Raw genomic sequence first — 19,533 nt, forward strand, 5'->3', positions numbered from 1 at the left:
AAGCAGACAGGTGTCGTGGAGCTGCCCTCCTTGTACATCCTCCTCCAGTCCCACCCGTCTACCAACGCATTTCAGTTTTCTCTCCCCCTGCTTTTGGTCTGTTGTCGCTAGTCACACAAACAACGATAGCACACACGGTAAACACATTAAATATCAGTGTGTTGTTGAGTATGTCTCTCTCACTCACACCCCTAACCTTCTGTCTTTCTCTCTCACGACCTCCAACCTTCTGTCTTTTTCACCAGCCTTCTTTCTCTCTCACAAACATTCTGTCTCTTTCTCTCTCACACGGCCACCCCTAACCTCGTCACTCTCACCCCAACCTTCTGTCTCTCTCTCACACAAACCTTCTGTCTGTCTCTCTCTCCCCTCTACCCCTCCCTCGCTCTCCAATGTTTGTGCTGACGTCAGTGTTCAACATCCTCTCGTGACGTCAGTGAGCTACGTCATGTGACATCAGTTGCCATGACAGCACCCAGACGTCGTGTGCAGGAGGCCATATTTGCAGCAGCAGCAGCAGTGTGTAGTCACAAGTCCACTCACTCATGACCAAAATCAAGGACGCGCTGGCCAAGTGGGAGGAGAAGAACGCCATGAGCGCCGTCAGCTCCAAGGAGATCAAGCTGTGCGGCCTCATCCCGCCCATCGAGAAGATGGACGCCACCCTGGGGCAGCTGATCACTGTGAAAAGTTGAGCTTGTCCACCAACAACATCGACAAGATCGCCAACCTCGGCAATTTAAAGAATCTCAAGGTACATGCACTCCCCCTTCTCTCCTATGCGCCTCACCGACTGTATACACTAACCACTCTCCCCCCTGTGCTAGGGTCTACTTGAGATAAACAACTGTTGTTTACTTGCCGAAACCCACATACACAAGGAAGCACGCAGGTCAATAAGACAGCAAGCAATAGAACTGTATAGCATGACCTTTTTCCAAACTTTAAAATATATTTGGCAGAATCTCACATCTTTCTGCGCAACCATTTTGGAAAGTACAGCACAGCTACACTACCAATGTGCGGCTTGAATAATTAAGTGACATTTCATCCTGCCAGCCACCTTTCATTAACAGTTCAGGTGCACTCTGTGGAGAATGAACCCTGGGGCAGCAGTCTGTGGGCGCGCAACCTACTTACGGTTGGCTGCTTGTCACACCCGGTGACTTCACTCTTTGATGTCAATCAACGAGTTCCTATAAAGGTTACTGGGGGAGGGACGGGTAGAGCTATACTGACTGACAATCACCTGCACCTTGACCATTGTTGGCTCTCAGATCCTGTCTCTGGGGAGGAATAACATCAAGGCCTTTGCGGGGCTGGAGGCGGTGGGCGACACGCTAGAGGAACTGTGGATCTCCAACAACATGATTGAAAAGACCAAGGGAATAGGATCCCTCAAGAAGCTGCGAGTATGTATATATACACACACACATTCAAGCAACCCCTCTCTCACACCGATGCGAAACAAAGGAGTGAAAGAACAGAATAAATTTGATATTAAGCTATTTCGCCCTGCATATCACGTGGTAGACAAGTGACAGTCAATCACCATTGTGGAAGACAGACTGCGTGTCTCGTGCTCATGTTCTGGTCACTTTGTTTAAATAGTAAAAGTCAATCTGGTCTTAATCTCATTGTTTCTCCATAAAATTGCCTAGCCTTTCTCCTTTTTCGTGATTTATGGAGGATATCGTAACTCAGACAAATCACACTTCCGACGACTCATAATCGGTAAGCATTCACATAGCAACTCAAAAAATACGTAAGACTGCTCCATAATAAGAAAAATACTGCATTTTCATACCACACAAACAACTTTTTTTCTCTCACCGCACACCTGTCAACTCATCTCCTTCCAAAACAGATGACTGTTATGCGCACCCCCTAACACACGGTTGACATGACAATAAACGTTTTCTGAGGCAAACATAAACCTGGTGATAGGTGAAACCGAGGGAGGGCAGATTTGGACATAAAAAAATCCTAAATTTAGAAAAGCCCACTAGATGTCAGCCTGAGGCCTGGTGCAATGACGAGTCAGGTTTTTCTGGTGTGACAGGTACTGTACATGGCAAATAACAACGTGCGGGACATGTCGGAGCTCAACAAATTAGGTGAACTTCAAAACCTGGAGGAGCTAGTCTTCGTGGGCAACCCGCTGGAGGAGACGCTGTCGGCACAGGAAACTTACCGCGACGTCATCAGCAAGTTGATACCCAGCCTAAAAAAACTCGACGGTTTCGTCCTGCTTCGCGAGTAGACCTGCTGGTCACAACCTCTCACCTGTCGCAGTCTTTGCCGCAAACGCCGGCACTAAATGTGCTTGGCCACTGGGCACCATGACACAGCTGGATAAAGGAGCAATGTTTAGCTACGTTGTTGTTGTTAGGAAGTTAGGATTGACAAATATGACATCACTTACTGACAAGCTGCCAGTCACGACAAATAAGACATCTTTTCATGGATCCATCGTCCGATTTCATTCATTTGTTCCTTGCTTCAGACAGTCTTACGTATTTTCTGCATTACAACCATGTGTAAAACAAAACAAAACAAAACAAAGATATGCAGCATGTTGATTGTCCTTTAATGCAGGAGTTTTTCTGCATGTCACAGGAGCAAACTATTTTCAAATCTCCCTCCACAAACTGTCCTGTGTGAATGAAAACATGTCATGCAGTCCGTGCTAGGAGAATGTCACATTGTTGGAATGTCAGCCATGCAGTCTGTGCTAGGACAATGCAGCATGTCAGAACTGCATAACCTGCTGCTATCACCTAGGATCCTAGAAATCACAAGGTAGCACAGCCCCATGAAACATAATCTCTACCCAGACTTTTAATAACCATGATTATTTATGATGCACACACCTGTCCTTGAATTGGGGGAGCTCGTAGCATCAACTGAAACTAAAATATGGTGTCCACACACACTAACTTCATTGCAACCAAACAATACCAATACACTTCTACCCAATCGATCAACTGTCAAAGGATATCTTGTATGTTTGTATTCAAATGTTAGCAGCAGCTGACAATAAAAAGGTCAGAGTCAAGGCTGGTGTACAGATAAGCTTTGAAACACATTTTCTTAAAGTATTCATATCAAAACCTCTTAGTACACAGCTATTATTTTTACAATCCAATAATCATCTACACAGGTGTCAGCATTGATATGATCAAATATGGCTGTTTGTAAGCCCTATACCCTCGCACTCTACAATGTTGGAGGTTTCAGTGACTTTCTTGATCTTGAACGTTGCCTGCACCAAAAAAAAAAAAAAAAAGAAACAAAACAACTGTAATATATAAATGGCTTGGGGGACTGATTACAGAATGTAATAACTGATAAGAGTAACTGGACTGTATCCCAAATAATCAATGCTCAGCTGATGACAAATCTAGAAGCTTCAGAAGACAGGGAATATCAAAAAATTAGGTTCAAAAGAGAAAAAAAAGGTAAAGAAAAGAAATAAAGACAGATTGCTGGTTGATCATTATATATGAGCTGAAGAAATAACTGGATCACAACTTAGTGAGATCCATAAATATACAAGCTGTCAAAGGGCTAAGACAATAAAATCCTGACCAATAAGAATAACATCACAAACAGTTCAACAATTAATAATAATAATAAAGTTGATTTATATAGCACTTTACACGACCAGCAAAGGCAGCCTCAAAGTGCTTTACAAAAACAATCAAAAAAAAAAAAGAAAATCACAGACATATTAATAATAAACGTTGATCTCAAACACAATAAGATCATTACTTGTCCACGTAGTGTGGCCACTCATGTTAAATATCGCCATCAGTACACATGTGGTCTGCAGCCTTGCCTTTGCATGAAATCTTTGGTAAGAGAATAAAGTTGTTTTTAAAAAGTAGCTGAGAGTTAGTATGATGTTTACAGAAGCTCAACTGCCAATCTTTGGTGGAGTGGCTTTATTTTTGCAGACAGAAATATGGTTCCATAATGAAGACTTGCTGGAGCATAATGCTAAGGGTCACAAACTAGTTTCAGAGAGATGCACAATGTTAGTCTATCAGACTAAGAATTCTCTGGGCATCAAGAAAAACTATATTTAAAAAAATAATAAATAACAGCTCTCTTCATCACAAAAGAAAAGGTCTGACAGACATATAGTCCTTGGTAATCTAAAGAAAGACATTCTCTTTTAGTGTCATGCTGGGCACCTGATGTTATGCACTGAAATAGCGGAAGGTAAAGGAAGGTGGTTTGGAGTCTCACCTGAGTGAGCAGCTTGGCCACGTGTATGGCTGTTTCTGTGTGCAATGTTATTGGCCCACACAGCATTTGTGATTTACCACTTGCCAAAGCCATCAGGAGAATTAGCTGAAAAAATATCCTGAAACTTCAGATTTTATATTTTTATCAAAATCTTCTTCACTATTTCTTTTTTTATGCAAACATCTAAGTTTCTTGAGAGAGCTCCTTTTAAAGCTACCTAATAACAAGTTGATTTATACAGCACTTTACCCCACAATCAAAGGCAAGCTTGAAGCACTGCACCAAAGGAAAACATAATTATGGAGTTGGTCTCCAAAGTAAAACGTTCATAGTGAGCCCTGTGAGCTACTCGTCTTAAAAAGATGATGAATTCCATTAGCATGCATGCAATGTACAGCTTGCACAACCTTCATAGCTAACAGCACAGTCACAACCACAAAGGAGACATTTCTCTAAGGATGAAGGCACATCAAGAGTATGCCCCAGGTGCACAGATGTCATGGACACTAGGATTAAGAACCATGTATATGGTCATCGAAACCTTATATGCTGTCGGCTTTAGAGACATCCACAACCAAAATGTCATAAGCAACATGACCTTACTAGTTCTTGTCAATATTTATGCTCACTTCCTTTCTGCCAGCACTGGACTTTACCGTGAAGTTGACTTTCAGAAAACGAGGATTGGTATAAGCATTGTCTTGAATTTCAAATTCAGCCAGCAAAATGAAAGATTTGTCAGAATGCTGCATTTGAAGTTTTAGGGCAGCATAGTTGAAAATACAGAACTAACCCGGCACTGAGGAAACGAACATGCATGGAGGAAGGTGCAGGACGACATGAAACACATTTTATCACCAGGCAAATTTATCTTACGTTAAATATCATGCTAAGAACTGGAACACCACAAGCTCGACATACTTTTGAATGTTATGGTGCAAAAGAAAAAAATGCATTTCTTAAGTTCTTAATATTCTAGTAAGTTCATAAAGTGTTCATACTAGCTGAAATGAGGTTGCACTGAGCAACAAACATGAGATTTGAGAATGTATAGTTCACCTGGTCTTGCAAATAGTCATCCACGGCTCCACCATGTTTCAGGTTGTCTAATAACATTTGCGCTGCATCAAAACCCACTTTCTCAGCAGGCACACCTGAAGACAAGAAGAACTGCTACATAATTGGTAACACAGTCAGCTGTGATAACTATAAAGGAAGGGTGTGGACAGAGCTGACTCACTGCCTCCACCCACCATCTCTAAGCGGTTCTGACTAAAGTCCCCAGATACCAGCAAAGTGTGCGTGCGAGACTAAGCGCAACAACAACAACAACAAAAGTTGAGAGGGTACAAAAAGATGAATGGTTTTCAAAAAAATCTTGTGCAATGTAGAAAATGAATTTTTCCTTGATGATCACTAAAGATATGTGCAGGTGGCATGAATACTGACCTTTTTTGCCAAGAGCTGAACCTGCAAGCAAACAGCCAGTGCTGGTTTCTGCCACAAGTCTGAAATGTGCAGCAACACAACCTTTAAAACACACACACACACAGTGAGTGTGACAGGACAAAACCTGAGTTTGACATAGTTAAATCGATGATAAGGACAAGCTGTCCACAAGAAACATCATTTACTCTTTTTCATTTCTGTTTAGTTATTGGCTAAGAGGTATATTCTACTTGCCACTTCTTGAACTAGAATAGAGTCACAAAGAGTGAAAAAAATAGAATAACACATCTCCACTCTCCCCTCAGAAAATGAAAGAAAAAAGAAAGGAAAAAAAAAAAAAACGCCAATGGACTTGCATGATGCCAGTTCCTGTGCCCACAGCAGCGCCATCTGGTTCCTTCAGTGCATCGATCTTTATTGCAAGTCCTGCATGGTCCTCCCTCAACAAGCGTTCAGCACTTTGTGCCATAATGTGGGCAACCTGTAATAATGGACTGCAATGTATTACACACACAAACATACATATATCTTCCCTAGGAAATAACAGGTATTATCCCATTTGATAAAAAGTCTCATAATAAGCAATGGAACATACAGGTATGACTGGACTGATACCACAGGTCAGGTCTGAAGCTGTGACTGACTAACATGATTCCTGGTCTTCTACCAAAGAAAGATCACAAAATACTATTATGACACAGAATGATCATAAAAGACTAGAAACAAACAGGATGAAACCTACACAATGTTTAGATTCTATACGTACCTTGATAGGTAAGACACCTGCCACAAAAGCCCTGCCAAAGATTCGGGTCACAGAACCCCTGTTTGTCAAGTCTATGGCAGTTAAGACTTTGACTGGGTGAGAAGTCGTGACAACCTCCCCTCCTCCTTTAGGATAATATCCTCTAAAAAATAAAAAAAGGAGACAATTACTGTGATGACATTGTCCACCAGAGGTTTAGTCAATATGCCATACATAAAGAATACCTTTGAAAAATATTGAATCTTTGTTAACTATACCTTTTTCTGACGACGCAGTCAAATTTCATGCCAAATTTCTCAGCTATTGGACGAAAAACCTGCAGAATTGAAGATGTTAAGACTGTGATGAGAAATAACAATCAACAAAGGTAGGAACTGGTCAAGAGTAGCTCAGTCTTCTACACTGTGATACTCAAAATATAAACACATTCTTCACTACTATTTGATACTCAAAATACTGAACATGTTCTTCAAGGAGGTATAAGAGTTGTTTACAGGACAACACGGCAAATTCCTGTCACCATTGAGTGACAGTGAGTACAGATCAAACTTGCAATATGGTAAAACTGCAACTCTTTTACACATGCATAAAAAATTATTATGTTTTTCTTCTTGTCACATGTACAGAATCAGCTGCTCTGTTCAATGAATATCCCTGTGATTTAAATCCACTGGAAACAGATTTAAGATTAGATCGTACAAGACCATGGTATTCATTAAAAAAAAAACAAAAACGGATTTTATATATATATAAAAAACAGCAGAGAAAGAAAAAACCTAAATACACAGCATGGAACAGCCAACTAACCATAATAGTGTAGTCAACCTGCGGCGCCATCTCTGCATTTGTGCCTCCCCGCAGAGAAAGCTGAGTACTACTGCTGCCAAAAAGCAGGCAAGGTAGAGCAGCTTGCATCAGGAGGCAAATACTCCTGTTGGCAACAACACAATTTTGCACAGTATTTTCCTTTTCTTCTCGAAATGCCTTTCTTATCACAAAATAGTTCAGACTTTCCTACAGGCACTTACCAGTTGCTGTCTTTTTTCAATTTTGTGCTGTTGATTTTCATTAAGTAGGTCTTTTCTTTTCATTCTATGCAAACTCCATCCTACAGAACACTGACCCAGTGCTTTCATAGTAAAAGACTTTGCTGAAAGTACAGTAATTGTGTGGTTGCCGTCCAATCAGTGTACATGTGACAAGAACTACAACCAAAGGTCCTTCAACTCACACAGCAGTAATGGTCTATTGGAGGTGCCATGTCAGTATCAGTGCCACCATACAAAGTCACAGTCACAACTCCATTAGCAAATGCTGCACATGGCAGAGCCACTTGCAGCATAAGGCACACACTCCTACCACACAGTTAAAAGGACCGTCAGAACAAACCTACTAGCACTATTGAATCTACTACAATGATTGCCTGTTAAACTACATCTGCAGTACAAACTAGCTGTCCTAGCACATTGATACTTAAATGACTAGAGGCTGCAGTACAAACTAGCCGTCCTGACACATTATGATACTTAAATGACTAGAGGCTGCAGTACAAACTAGCTGTCCGGACACATTGATACTTAAATGACTAGAGGCTGCAGTACAAGCTAACTGTCCTGACACATTGATACTTAAATGACTAGAGGCTGCAGTACAAGCTAACTGTCCTGACACATTGATACTTAAATGACTAGAGGCTGCAGTACAAGCTAACTGTCCTGACACATTGATACTTAAATGACTAGAGGCTGCAGTACAAGCTAACCTGTCTGACACATTGATACTTAAATGACTAGAGGCTGCAGTACAAGCTAACTGTCCTGACACATTGATACTTAAATGACTAGAGGCTGCAGTACAAGCTAACTGTCCTGACACATTGATACTTAAATGACTAGAGGCTGCAGTACAAGCTAACTGTCCTGACACATTGATACTTAAATGACTAGAGGCTGCAGTACAAACTAGCTGTCCGGACACATTGATACTTAAATGACTAGAGGCTGCAGTACAAGCTGTCATGGCATACTGATACCTGAGTGCCTAAAGGGTACAAAACTGTTCTTTTGAACGATAAAGCCACAAGATATTATCTCCCCAAATACTACTTTTTATGATCGGGTAAAACCGCAACAAACTCTTTCCCCAAATACTATTTCTTGTGTTGATGAAAATGTTGACATGGTGAAGCTACTATACATGATACCTGATTGCAGGGCTGTTTGTCGGGGGTTTTTGCCAGCTACTCCAGTTTCCTCCCCCTATCCCTTTTCCTCATCTCAAGGTGGAAGCATTTTCCTATTAAACCAACCAACCAAAGAATCAGAAGAAAGACTATGCGAAAATTACTGATGCCAGTTAAAGCAACACAGTTCAACAGTTACTAAGATTCAGTTACAAAGTTATTATTGTTACCAGGTTTTTCAGTTTGTTTTTTCAACAAGGTCTGCCCGACGAAAACCCCCAACACTAGAGAAATGTAAAATGAAATGTCATCTTGTACAATCAGAAAACTGAAAGATAAAAAAATCATTTATAATGCCATCAGATAGAATAAACTTTCCCTCATTAATCTGGCTTTTACAGAAAGTGAAAGCTGTTGGGACCGGGTATTTTGTAAATATTTTTGAATTTAGGTTGTGTTTAATGCTCCATTATGAGCTGTTGGCGATCTTTGATAAACTAAGTAATGCTTTTTATATAGTTATAGCAATGAAAGTGGTATATTCTTTAATACACCTGTACCCCTATTAATAAATAAGGTAACAGATTGTCTATGCATAAATAAAAGGTAGTAAATTTTAACACCTATGGTCTAACCTTAAAGTATTCTTGCACAAATAATATGCTGGCAGAATTAACTATCATCAGCAAGACTAGTTTTATTAAAATTAAAGTGTTCGGTACCAAATGAAGGCATGCAGCACCATGTGTTTTAACCCTACAGTGTCTTAAGTTACTAACCCTGCTGTCATGGAAATACCTATTGTAATTGGTTTAGCCTGTTACTTTCTCTACCTTCTCCTCTCTGGGTTCCTTCGTGTTTCTGGCAATGTTCACTGTGGATATATGTATATCAGTGCGAGGGATATTTCACTTCCACCTGGACTTGGCAATAAAACAAAACCCCAGAAAATTTGTTTGAACATTATTCTCTTATTCTTCAACTCTTTTTAAACATTTTTTCAACATATTCATCGCCAATTGAAACATATCTTTCAGTCCTATGGATCCATTTTTGAAAACACTCCAAAAACGCCGATTTTGGCATCAATTTCAGCTGTTCATACACTCCAGCAATGAGTTTCTCTCAAGTTTCAAACTTCACTATATGCAGGGGTTCTTTCAGCTTCAGGAACCAAAAATTGCATGGGGCAAGGTCTAGTGAGTAGGGAGGAGGCTTCAAAACCTTGACACCCAGAAAGCTGACTTCTTGCAGAAGCCCAAATCATAATGTATGATCCTGTGAAGACTTGTAGAAGGAACTGGATTTCTTGACATTCTAGAGTCTAGACCTTGGTTCACAATGTTTGTCATCACAACTGAAATGACCACTGCCAAATTGCTGAAACCAGTCTATGACAGTCATTTTAAATGGAGCCTCATAAGCTTCTTTCAGCTCCTGCAAACTGTCAACAGCCCAAAAGCCATGCTGAAAGTGATGCAACATGATCACTTGAAAGTCACACGCTGACTTGCTTCTATTTTCCATCCTGGGAAAACTAGAAAGGAAAAAATTATGAGTGTGGAAACACCCTAAAGAATCACTCTATCTAGTCCGCATGCTTTGCATTCACTGAAAGAGAGCAAAATGCTGAAGTCTGGGTGGAAGTTAAACATCCCTCGTATGTTTGTGTTTGCATGATTGCAATACCCTTCTCTGTCATATGGCATCATTATTTACTACCCCTTCTATCTTGCAAAATTCACTGAGCTCACTACCATTAAGGGAATGAACCTATGTAAATCCTACTATTATTACTATTAAATCTATGGTGTCATGTTAACTCTATAATATCTTACATTATTAACCCTTCTATCTTATTACTAACTCTATAGTGTCTTCAGTTACTAACCCTGCTGTCTTGTTACTAACTCTACAGCATAATAAGTTACTAACCCTGCTGTCTTAGTGTCTGCTGTGTACTGTCCTGCCTTTATCTGGCCTGGCTGAAACATTATCTCAGTTGAGCCAACAGTGGCACCACTCAGTTTGGCTCCACATACCTCTGCTATTAGCTGAAGCCCTGACAGATGCTGTGGTCTGCAACAAAGAAGTCGTGACTAAACTACTGAAGAACTAATTTGTGGTGAAAAAGGTGTAGGCAGTGACTTTTAATGAGTTATAGAACCATGACAGTACAAATGTACAGCAGCAGTGGTGGTCAGGACAGGAGAGAAAGACAGCATTGTATATTATGTATATAAATATAAAAGGTACTTGATTCTTTTATTGTGTCAGCTTATGTCATTTACATTACTCTGTATAAATGTATCACGATCAGGATTTTTTAAAAAAAGTATTCAAACTCATGAAACAAAAACAAAAACAAAAAAGTTACAAGTACTTATATTTACTCATTCATCCCTTGACTAGTATCAGTCTGCCAGTACTCAGAGGAAACAACTGAGTATACACAGCAGTCACCAAGACTTGCCAGTTAGGCCTATCTGGGGTGACAGTAAGCAGGTCATGCATAAAATGACCATTCCATGACTTTACAACTTCAAGCCAGTTTTTCCTTTGTCCGTTTCAGTGTCAATTCCCTTTCCTGAGTCAGGTTACATAACTGAACCAGAACTAGCTTGTGCTGCTTGATTGCTGAGAGAAGGGTAACAACATCCAAGGCAGCCTTCTCGGGCACTTGTTCTCTGCTTGCAGGCATTTGAGAACAAGTGCCTGTGTTGTAATCCTTTCTTTAGGTATGTTTACTTGTTTACATCTCTAAGTTGCTTTTTTTTCCCCCTCTTTTTCTTTTAAAGAAAGGTTGACTTAACATTCCTCATTCTAGGGAGGTCGTCTGCCCCAGGGCCCGTGTTGGCTCTCGATCGACGGCCCAGGAAATGAGCTGATGTTTTTGAAAGGCAGGTATGAAAACTAGGAAGATCAAGGATTTTTGTTAGTGTCTCAACCTACCTCAAGCCAGGATTATTTCGTCCTGCTCGAATGTTGTTCACAGATATCGGTTGGCCGAGTAAACATGATAAGGTGGCAGCATTCCGAAGGATTTGTCCTCCCTGTTAAGAAAAAAACAGCTAGCTGAAATAAGCGAGAAGGTGCGGCAGCAACGAGTGAATACTGTGCCTCATTCAGAATTTTTACTTTAAAATTGTTTCATGCAAATTAACCAACTTTCACTTTTTGTATTGTTTAATTCTCACCCCTTCAAGAACTCCTCCATCTATTGTGATAATTCCAGAAGCAGCCATGTGGTAGAGAAATAGTTTAGTTTTTGTAAGAAAACTAATAACAGTTGTACGTAACGTAGTTACAGGTTAAGGCTCTGTCGCATGGACTTAAGGATTTTAAAAGTCAGTGCAGGCATGTATTACTTCTTGCGAAATGTCGGCTGCTCAATTTCCGGTAAGTGGTTCGCACTAAATTTTATAAGTACATCAGAACAAGCAAATCATTGAAGAATAGAATTGTACATAAATCTTTATGCTTATTTATTAAAGAAAAAAATCAGTTAATGACTGTATTCATTTAATTTTTATGGAAGGTCATGGACACTGGTCACGGATATGTGAAAGTCATCGTTACGAGATAAAATGGCTGCCCGTGCTATCGGGCGAGCTACTGTGAGAGCTGTTTCCAAGAAACGTTTGACACCACAGAGAGCTCCTCTTGTCTTGGTATGCCTGGCAGCTAGCTGCTTTTGCAGAGTGTAGTAACTCACTTGTTTACCTATTTTTGTTTACCTGATTCTGAACTTCGTAAGGACTACCATAATCAAATAACATTTCAGAGAAAGGCGTAAAAATGATTTTCCTTTAGTTAACATATCCAGTACGAAGACTTGTTTTTAACGAGTTACTGTTTAATGTAAATTTGACAAGTCCTTAGTCATTTTATGCTTTGAGCACATTGGATGATCACGTCCAAAACTTAAATGAGAAACTAGAGGATTTCTAGTAATGTAAAGCTGTAATGGTGAAATAAATATGGATAATGCTAATGAACAATGGACGTGCATAGTACAGAAAGTATGAACGAATTTTCGATTTTTTTTCCCAGTCGGACAATGCAGTGAAAAAACTTAAAAGTATGATGGCAGAAAGACCAGAAATGGTAAGATGATATCTTAAAACTAAAGACAATTTTATTCTCAGTAATGTGCAATCTGCATTTAAGTTTTTCCTTTTATAATTGTAGTTTTGCTGTTATTAATTTATGGAGCTTGGGGGAAAAAAAGAGAGAGGAACAAATTTAATCCCTCTTCTAATTTTTTCCTCATATCTTTGACTTATTAGAGAAGGCACTAGGGGGGATGCAGGGCCTTTGGAAGTCAGTTCAACACACTTGTTGACATGGGGTCTTGGGCAGTTGCCCTTGCTCACCTACCCCTAGCGCGGGCTTTGGACTCATGCACATGCACACGCATACACTTTTCACTCTTATAATAGACTCATTAACTCCCCCACTCATGTGCTTGCTTCTTAACATCTATTTTATTTAATACAAAGTGTGTAAATTTAATTTTGGAAGTCAAATAACACTGTTATTATTCATTGTCATAGGCTGGTGTAAAAATTGGTGTCAGGACACGTGGCTGTAATGGCCTCTCATACACACTGGAGTATGTGCAAGAGAAGGGCAAATTTGATGAAGAAGTTGTGCAGGATGGTGAGTATTGTAATGATGGTGATAATTCTGGTATTTATTCCACATTTGCTATGATAGGACAAGGGATTTCCATTTAAACAAAATCAAAACGAAGCTGAGAAATATTGATGATCAAAGTAAATATCCATCACAAAGATGTTAACTGCAGTGCATCTGTATTCTGTCTACTTACTGTGGTCTTCTTTAGGCTAATGAGTGTCAAATACAGGTCATAAGGAAGTGGTCCATTAGTGACTGGAGTGCCTGATGCTGAGTATGTGTCTACTGTCATAAGTACTGAATTATGTGCAAACAGCATGTCTCTATACTTTCAAGTATCATTCTTTGGGCAAGAGTGAAAACCTGCTGTCTGACCAGGTGTGGAGATAGATCCCCTCAAAAATTTGTTTCAAGAGTATAGCAAAGAAAATCTCAAAATGTGCAGGAGAAAGGAGGCAGCCTTGCTTAATGCTGATGAGGATGGTATAAGGGGGGGGGGGGGAGGAATTGGTGTTTTACGCCGTGTCAGCAGCTAAGGCTATATCACGGCAAGCAGCCAGCCCTGTAAACAGATGCCACGTGCAGAGAAAGAACAACGTGCCCGAGACGAGAAATGAACTCAGGGCAGCCAACCATCACTGTATTGGTGACAGGCGCTAACAGCGCTAACCGTTGCGCCACCGGACCGCTCAGGATGGTATAGGGCTCAAAGGAATAGGGAGGCAGCCATTCTTAATGCTGATAGGGATTCTAAAGGGCTCAGAGGAGATGCCACCGAATTGCCCTGCATATCACTCATTGTGCAAAGATGCATTCAGGCTCAGTAATTTTGGCAGACAGCTGATCTTTGGAAGGATTTTGAAGAGACCTCAGCTAACTTGGAATGTTAATGCACCTTCTAGATCTGAAGCTGCATTACGACTCCAGGTAGACATGATCTACCAAATTCTGTAAGCAAGTCTGGAAGACCCGAGCAAAGGATATGGCCCAGTTGTTGCAGTCTTGCTAGTTCTCACACCCGGGGCACCCGCTCCACGCCTTCTCAACTGAGCGATCCCGTGGTATCGAGGTCCAGTGCTTGTATATAGAAGCACTTACACTTCAAATACAGAAGACAATAAAATACAATAGTCAAATCTCCCTACTATGCCACCCCGCTACTATGCCACTCTCGGTATTATGCCACTTTTGCTCGGTCCCGACTATAAATTCAATGTAAAAAAAAATTTACTATGCCACCCCAGACTCTCGCTACTATGCCACTTTTTTTGTGACTGTTAAAAGACACAAGTTGTGAAATTCCGCACAGTGCTCGATTATTATACTCTATGGTAGTGTGGGACATCGCAGTTAGGTGGATGGAACATAGCACGCACACAGGGAGGGTGGAGGCTGGCGATGAGGGGTGGTCGCTGGCCGGGTGACAGTCACGTGACAGAGGGAGAGCGGGAGGGTGTCGACTAGCGACAGGATGCAGGTGTTTGGATGTGGTTGGGAGGGGTGGAGGATGAAGAGGTGAGGGGGAGAATGAGAGGAGACAGCTAATGCCAGCCGACGATTCTTGAGAGCTTTGGACTGATGGGTAACTTGAGCAAATAACGCCGTTTTTTACGAACCCTCGGTACTATGCCACTCTCGCTACTATGCCACTTTTGCTCGGTCCCGGTAGGTGGCATAGTAGGGAGATTTGACTGTATATAAGAAGCATATGTTATTGGTATCATGATTATTGTGTGGGCCTTGCATTGGTTAGCACCGAGCAGTCTTTCGATGGTCACCTTCGCTTTACTTACAATAGGTCAACGGTACTGAGCTGGACTGGGCTGCGGTCTATGCTGTGTCCCGCGGGACCGTGCCTGTTGAGCTGGACCTCGATACCACAAGATCGCTCAGTTGAGAAGGCGTGGACGAGGTGCCCGGGTGATAATCTTTGCATCCCTCATGTCCTGTTTCCTTTTTTTTTTTATTTGGAGAAGCAGAGACGATAGGGTGCTCCTGCAGTGTATGAACAGATGAACTTTGGACATGAACATAGTATGTCCTTGTGGAACAGATGAATAGGGAACTTCTGTTGGACAACAGTCATGTTTATAGGAGATGGGAGGGGGTCATGGGTAGCCGTCTGCCTGATTGTATAAGGACGAAAATCTTTCATGCCACTACAAATGTTGGCTTGCGACATGGCAGAGACGGTTAAATAACTACCTGAATAGAGACTAAAGAATAACTAGACCAGTCTTTTGAACCGTGGAAGGTTTACAATAAATACAGCATGGCTATGAATTAAATAATAATAATCAATTCGTCTTTAGGGCTTGGGATGATATGACTTTTTGTGTGGGGCAAAGTGACCTATGAGCCTTCAGGATATATTGTAAGAATTGAAAAACTGTATGCAGAACCAATCATCACCGCAATCATTAATAATAATAAATGCAAAATTTTTAAAGTGCATACTTACACTCCTAAGGAACATGCTCTTAGTCCAAGAATGAGACATGGACAGCATATGAGGGACAGGAAAACATAAAACATAAATTTATAAAACATAAACATGAACTATGAAAGAATAAACAACCATACTAATGATGACTAGAAACAAATACAGAAAACACAAGGAGGAACCGAATAACAATAACTGAGAGCATCATGATATATTGCAAAAGGAAGACAAGCAGGGAAGGGTGTGAAAAAGGGCTAGTATTATGGGAAAGGTTGTTAGGAGTAATGTTTACAGAGGAGGTGCATTTTCAGTCCATGCTTAATAGTGGCTAGGTTGCGGATATGAAAAGGGAGAGAGTTCCATTGTTTCACTGCACAATAACTAAAAATCCTGTGACCATATATTGTTCTGGTGACAGGAAGAGAAAGAAGACGATCCTTAAACGAGGAGTGGAGTTGTCTAGCTGGGATGTCAGGGAAGAGCAGTTCAGAGAAATAATCAGGGCAGGAACCAGCAAAGTAATTAAAACACAACACGGACAGTTTGTACTGGATGTGTAGCCAGTAATCAAGCCTGAATAGAACAAACACATGAAGATAGATTTCTTCTTCTTGAACATAGGAGGACTTTCACTTTATCGTCATCGAGTTTAAGTTTGTTACTATCCAGTCTTTGACCGTTAATACAGACTTCTATGGTGCTGGTAGCAGAGTGAGACTCGGGCGATGGAATGGAGCAGCGCAGTTGCATGTCATCAGCGTATGATGAGAATTGTGAGACTGGATGCAAGATGAAAGTGGCTTCATATACAGAATAAATGTAACTGGGCTGAGCACTGACCCTTGAGGGACATCGCAAGAAAGTGGAGCAGGGCGAGATTTAGACCATCAACAAATACAATTTGCATCCTATCAGGGAGATAGGAGTTGAACCCCGCTAGTGCAGGTCCAGAAATCCCTTAGAGGGTCTGTACTCTATGAAGGAGCAGAGAGTGGTCCATAGTGTCAAATGCAGTAGACAGGTCCAGTAGAACTAAGGCAGAAACATCACCACTGTCAAGGACAGATAATATGTTGGTGTTCACTTTAATTAAAGTTGTTTCACTACTGTGAAAAGGTTTGTATGCTGACTGAGCTTGGGGATGAGCTGGTGCTCTTGTAAGTAGGCCCAGAGTTGTGTCAAAACTACTTTCTCAATTCATTTATTCCATGTGCCATTTAATTGATCAACTCTTCTGGCTGTGAGCTTGTACTAGCCTGAGGTGACCTTAGATCACCAACTGCATCTACTGTTGGTGGGAGTGTGTGTGTATGAGAAAGTGTCTCAACATGTATATGTGTGTATTATCTAGAACAAGCCTTTGAATTGCCTTTGTGGATAAATAAGGTTGTATTGTAAACTACAGAATCATTTTATTTTTAGGGATCAAGGTTTTCATTGATTCCAAGGCCCAGTTAACACTGCTTGGCACAGAAATGGACTATATGGAGACAAAACTAGCTTCAGAGTTTGTTTTCAACAATCCCAACATTAAGGGCACCTGTGGTTGTGGAGAGAGCTTCAATGTATGACAAAAGCTAAAGGGTAGCATAGATCCTGAGTTCATCGACCTGAGTGCTTTCAAATGAACATTTATTTTAAACATTTTTTGTTTTGTATTCTAAAATAGCTTATTTTTGTGCAAAAACTTCAGTAAGAATACAATAAGGAGGGGTTGACTGGTTGAAATCTTAATCTCATTGTTCTGATGTATGATTGGATGGCTAGAAGATCGTGTGAAAGACTTCTGTTGTATAGATGGCAATCTGAACGTTGGAAAAGGGGTTATGCACAATTAGATGCAATTATTGAAAGTCATCCTGTTGTGTAATATATTTGATTAGTGAGTTTAATATTTTGAATTACAGCTTAAAGACATTATATTGTGTCACCTTCTGTCACTTCCATCACATAACAACTTAAGCAGTCAAAAATGTGGGCTTCAAAACAAAGTTTATAGCATCTCTTGCATAGTCCATTTTCCCAGCTTTTGTCTTTTATAGCCTGCTATGCTTTTCTTTTGGCATCACTAGCAAAGTTACCAGTACTTTGATACAAAAGGATTTTTATGATAGGTCAGGCTATTTCTGTTACTGCATTTTGACCAGAGGACATTTGTACTAGCGTGGCCCATATGGTGGTCAGCTCTTGATAATCTTTGTGCCACTCAGTGTCTTCCAGTGTCATAGTAACTGAAGACAAGTTTTCTTTACTGATTGCAGGCTGTTAATATCTTTTGATAAAAAGATTCCATAAAAATCTGCATTTCTACAATTAAAAAAATTAAATTGAAAAGTTTTAACTTTTCAGTCCTTGCATAATAATGCTGTGCTTGTGTATTGTGAATTATGATTTAGCAAGATTGTTGACTTGATGTGTATTCATGTATGATCACTCACACAAGTGCAGAGACAGATTTGTATGCCAGGCTGCATGCCGACATGTTTGTTGAAATACAACTAAAGTTATTCATTGCATGCAGTGAAGAAAAGATCATATGATTATTAACATATATAAGCAACAGATTTTTAGCAAAGAAAAATCTAAATATCAGTAAAAGGTCCATTCATCTACATGTGAATGAATCGAAATTGAAAAAGACTGCTATAAAACACTTGTAGATAAATTTGACTAGAGATACAACAAACAGCTCAGAGTGAATTGTCCCTTTACACAGGATTCACATGTAAAGGTATCCTTATATCATGTTAGGGTAGCTTATTAAGATCTTTGAATCCATTCATAGAGGTATACATGTTTTGCATGTTTCCTCAGGGAAGCATGTTATGAAATTATGTACAGGTGAAAGTTATTGTCAACATTTAAAATGTATTCAGTGAATAAGTTAACAAAATGTCTTTTAAGTTAAAAAAAAAAAGATGTTTCAGAAGAACGCTTATATTTGAACACTTAACGCATCAAATAGGATTAATAACTTCATACATACTTGTGTGTTGTATCACTCAGTTGTTAAGTATGATATTAAATGGTCTGGAAAGAATACAGCTTGCTAAAGAACTAGGTTTTTTAATGACGTGAAGATAGCATGAAATGTACTTTTTAAGTTTGGAGACGGAGATGTTTGCAAGCATGAGAGAAAGATCAACTCACAAAGTACATTTCATGCTATCTTTATGTCATTAAAAAACCTTGTTCTTTAGCAAGCTGTATTCTTCCCAGACCATTGTTGCTGTTTTGGAGACAAATATGTTAGCAAGCATGGGAGAAAGATCAGAAGGTGAAATGGCTATAATCAGTGGTTCAGTATTGCAGAAAGAATAAACAATTTTGAAAGGCTTGATAAATCTGGTGCAGTATTTTGTATCAGCAATATATATAGAATATTGTGACTGACAATTGTACACTTGTATTTTTTCATAGACCAAAATTAAAATTGAAACCAAGAGGGCATTTAAAACCAGAAAAATCTGATAATTGAACTAATAACTCACTGTAAACAGAACTTCATGGATGCGTCAATGGAGTCAGCAAAATGATAGCAGTTTATTTTTTTTATATGTGGAACTGGTTGCTCTGAAGAGTTTTGAAGTGATGTTAGAGGCATCAGAGATGTCAGTATAATGTTCATTTGTTTATTTTCTGGCCAAAGCATAAGCTGGGCACCATTTGCGATTTATGAACCTGCAGAACTTTCCAAACCTTGTTTCAGGATGGATTTTTTTCCAACATGAAATTTGATTGTGGTTATTGCTACATTCTTTACATTTTCCCACTCTTCCTGTTATCGCTCATATAGCA

General features: G+C 40.0%; 3 protein-coding genes across 5 annotated transcripts; 2 read left to right on the forward strand and 1 right to left on the reverse strand.

The window, feature by feature from the left end:
• The first annotated feature begins 419 nt into the window (after positions 1-419).
• Positions 420-2,584, forward strand: LOC112574442 (dynein light chain 1, axonemal-like). The gene is given in 4 exon segments (XM_025255520.1): positions 420-678; positions 681-754; positions 1,278-1,412; positions 2,063-2,584. Coding segments are annotated over 4 exon segments (543 nt in total). The 5' UTR covers positions 420-545; the 3' UTR covers positions 2,264-2,584.
• On the reverse strand, positions 2,574-19,366 carry LOC112574440 (RNA 3'-terminal phosphate cyclase-like). 3 transcript variants are annotated; one of them, XM_025255516.1, is made up of 12 exons: positions 19,227-19,366; positions 15,754-15,771; positions 11,604-11,704; positions 10,587-10,730; positions 7,277-7,400; positions 6,727-6,785; positions 6,470-6,611; positions 6,060-6,184; positions 5,704-5,762; positions 5,314-5,408; positions 4,255-4,359; positions 2,574-3,265 (listed from the first exon to the last, which is right to left on the reverse strand). In XM_025255516.1, exons 2-12 carry the CDS (start codon positions 15,766-15,768, stop codon positions 3,182-3,184), a joined length of 1,053 nt encoding a protein of 350 aa, XP_025111301.1. In that variant the 5' UTR covers positions 15,769-15,771; positions 19,227-19,366; the 3' UTR covers positions 2,574-3,181. The 3 variants fall into 3 exon arrangements, with proteins under 3 accessions (XP_025111301.1, XP_025111300.1, XP_025111299.1); XM_025255515.1 differs by lacking the exons at positions 7,277-7,400; positions 15,754-15,771; positions 19,227-19,366 and adding exons at positions 7,701-7,824; positions 11,849-12,173; XM_025255514.1 differs by lacking the exons at positions 15,754-15,771; positions 19,227-19,366 and adding an exon at positions 11,849-12,164.
• Positions 12,239-19,072, forward strand: LOC112574443 (iron-sulfur cluster assembly 1 homolog, mitochondrial-like). The gene is made up of 4 exons (XM_025255521.1): positions 12,239-12,322; positions 12,705-12,758; positions 13,208-13,313; positions 17,158-19,072. Exons 1-4 carry the CDS (start codon positions 12,239-12,241, stop codon positions 17,304-17,306), a joined length of 393 nt encoding a protein of 130 aa, XP_025111306.1. The 3' UTR covers positions 17,307-19,072.
• Positions 19,367-19,533: the final 167 nt, after the last annotated feature.

The sequence above is a fragment of the Pomacea canaliculata genome, linkage group LG10, assembly GCF_003073045.1.
Source record: "Pomacea canaliculata isolate SZHN2017 linkage group LG10, ASM307304v1, whole genome shotgun sequence".
Taxonomy (NCBI): domain Eukaryota; kingdom Metazoa; phylum Mollusca; class Gastropoda; order Architaenioglossa; family Ampullariidae; genus Pomacea; species Pomacea canaliculata.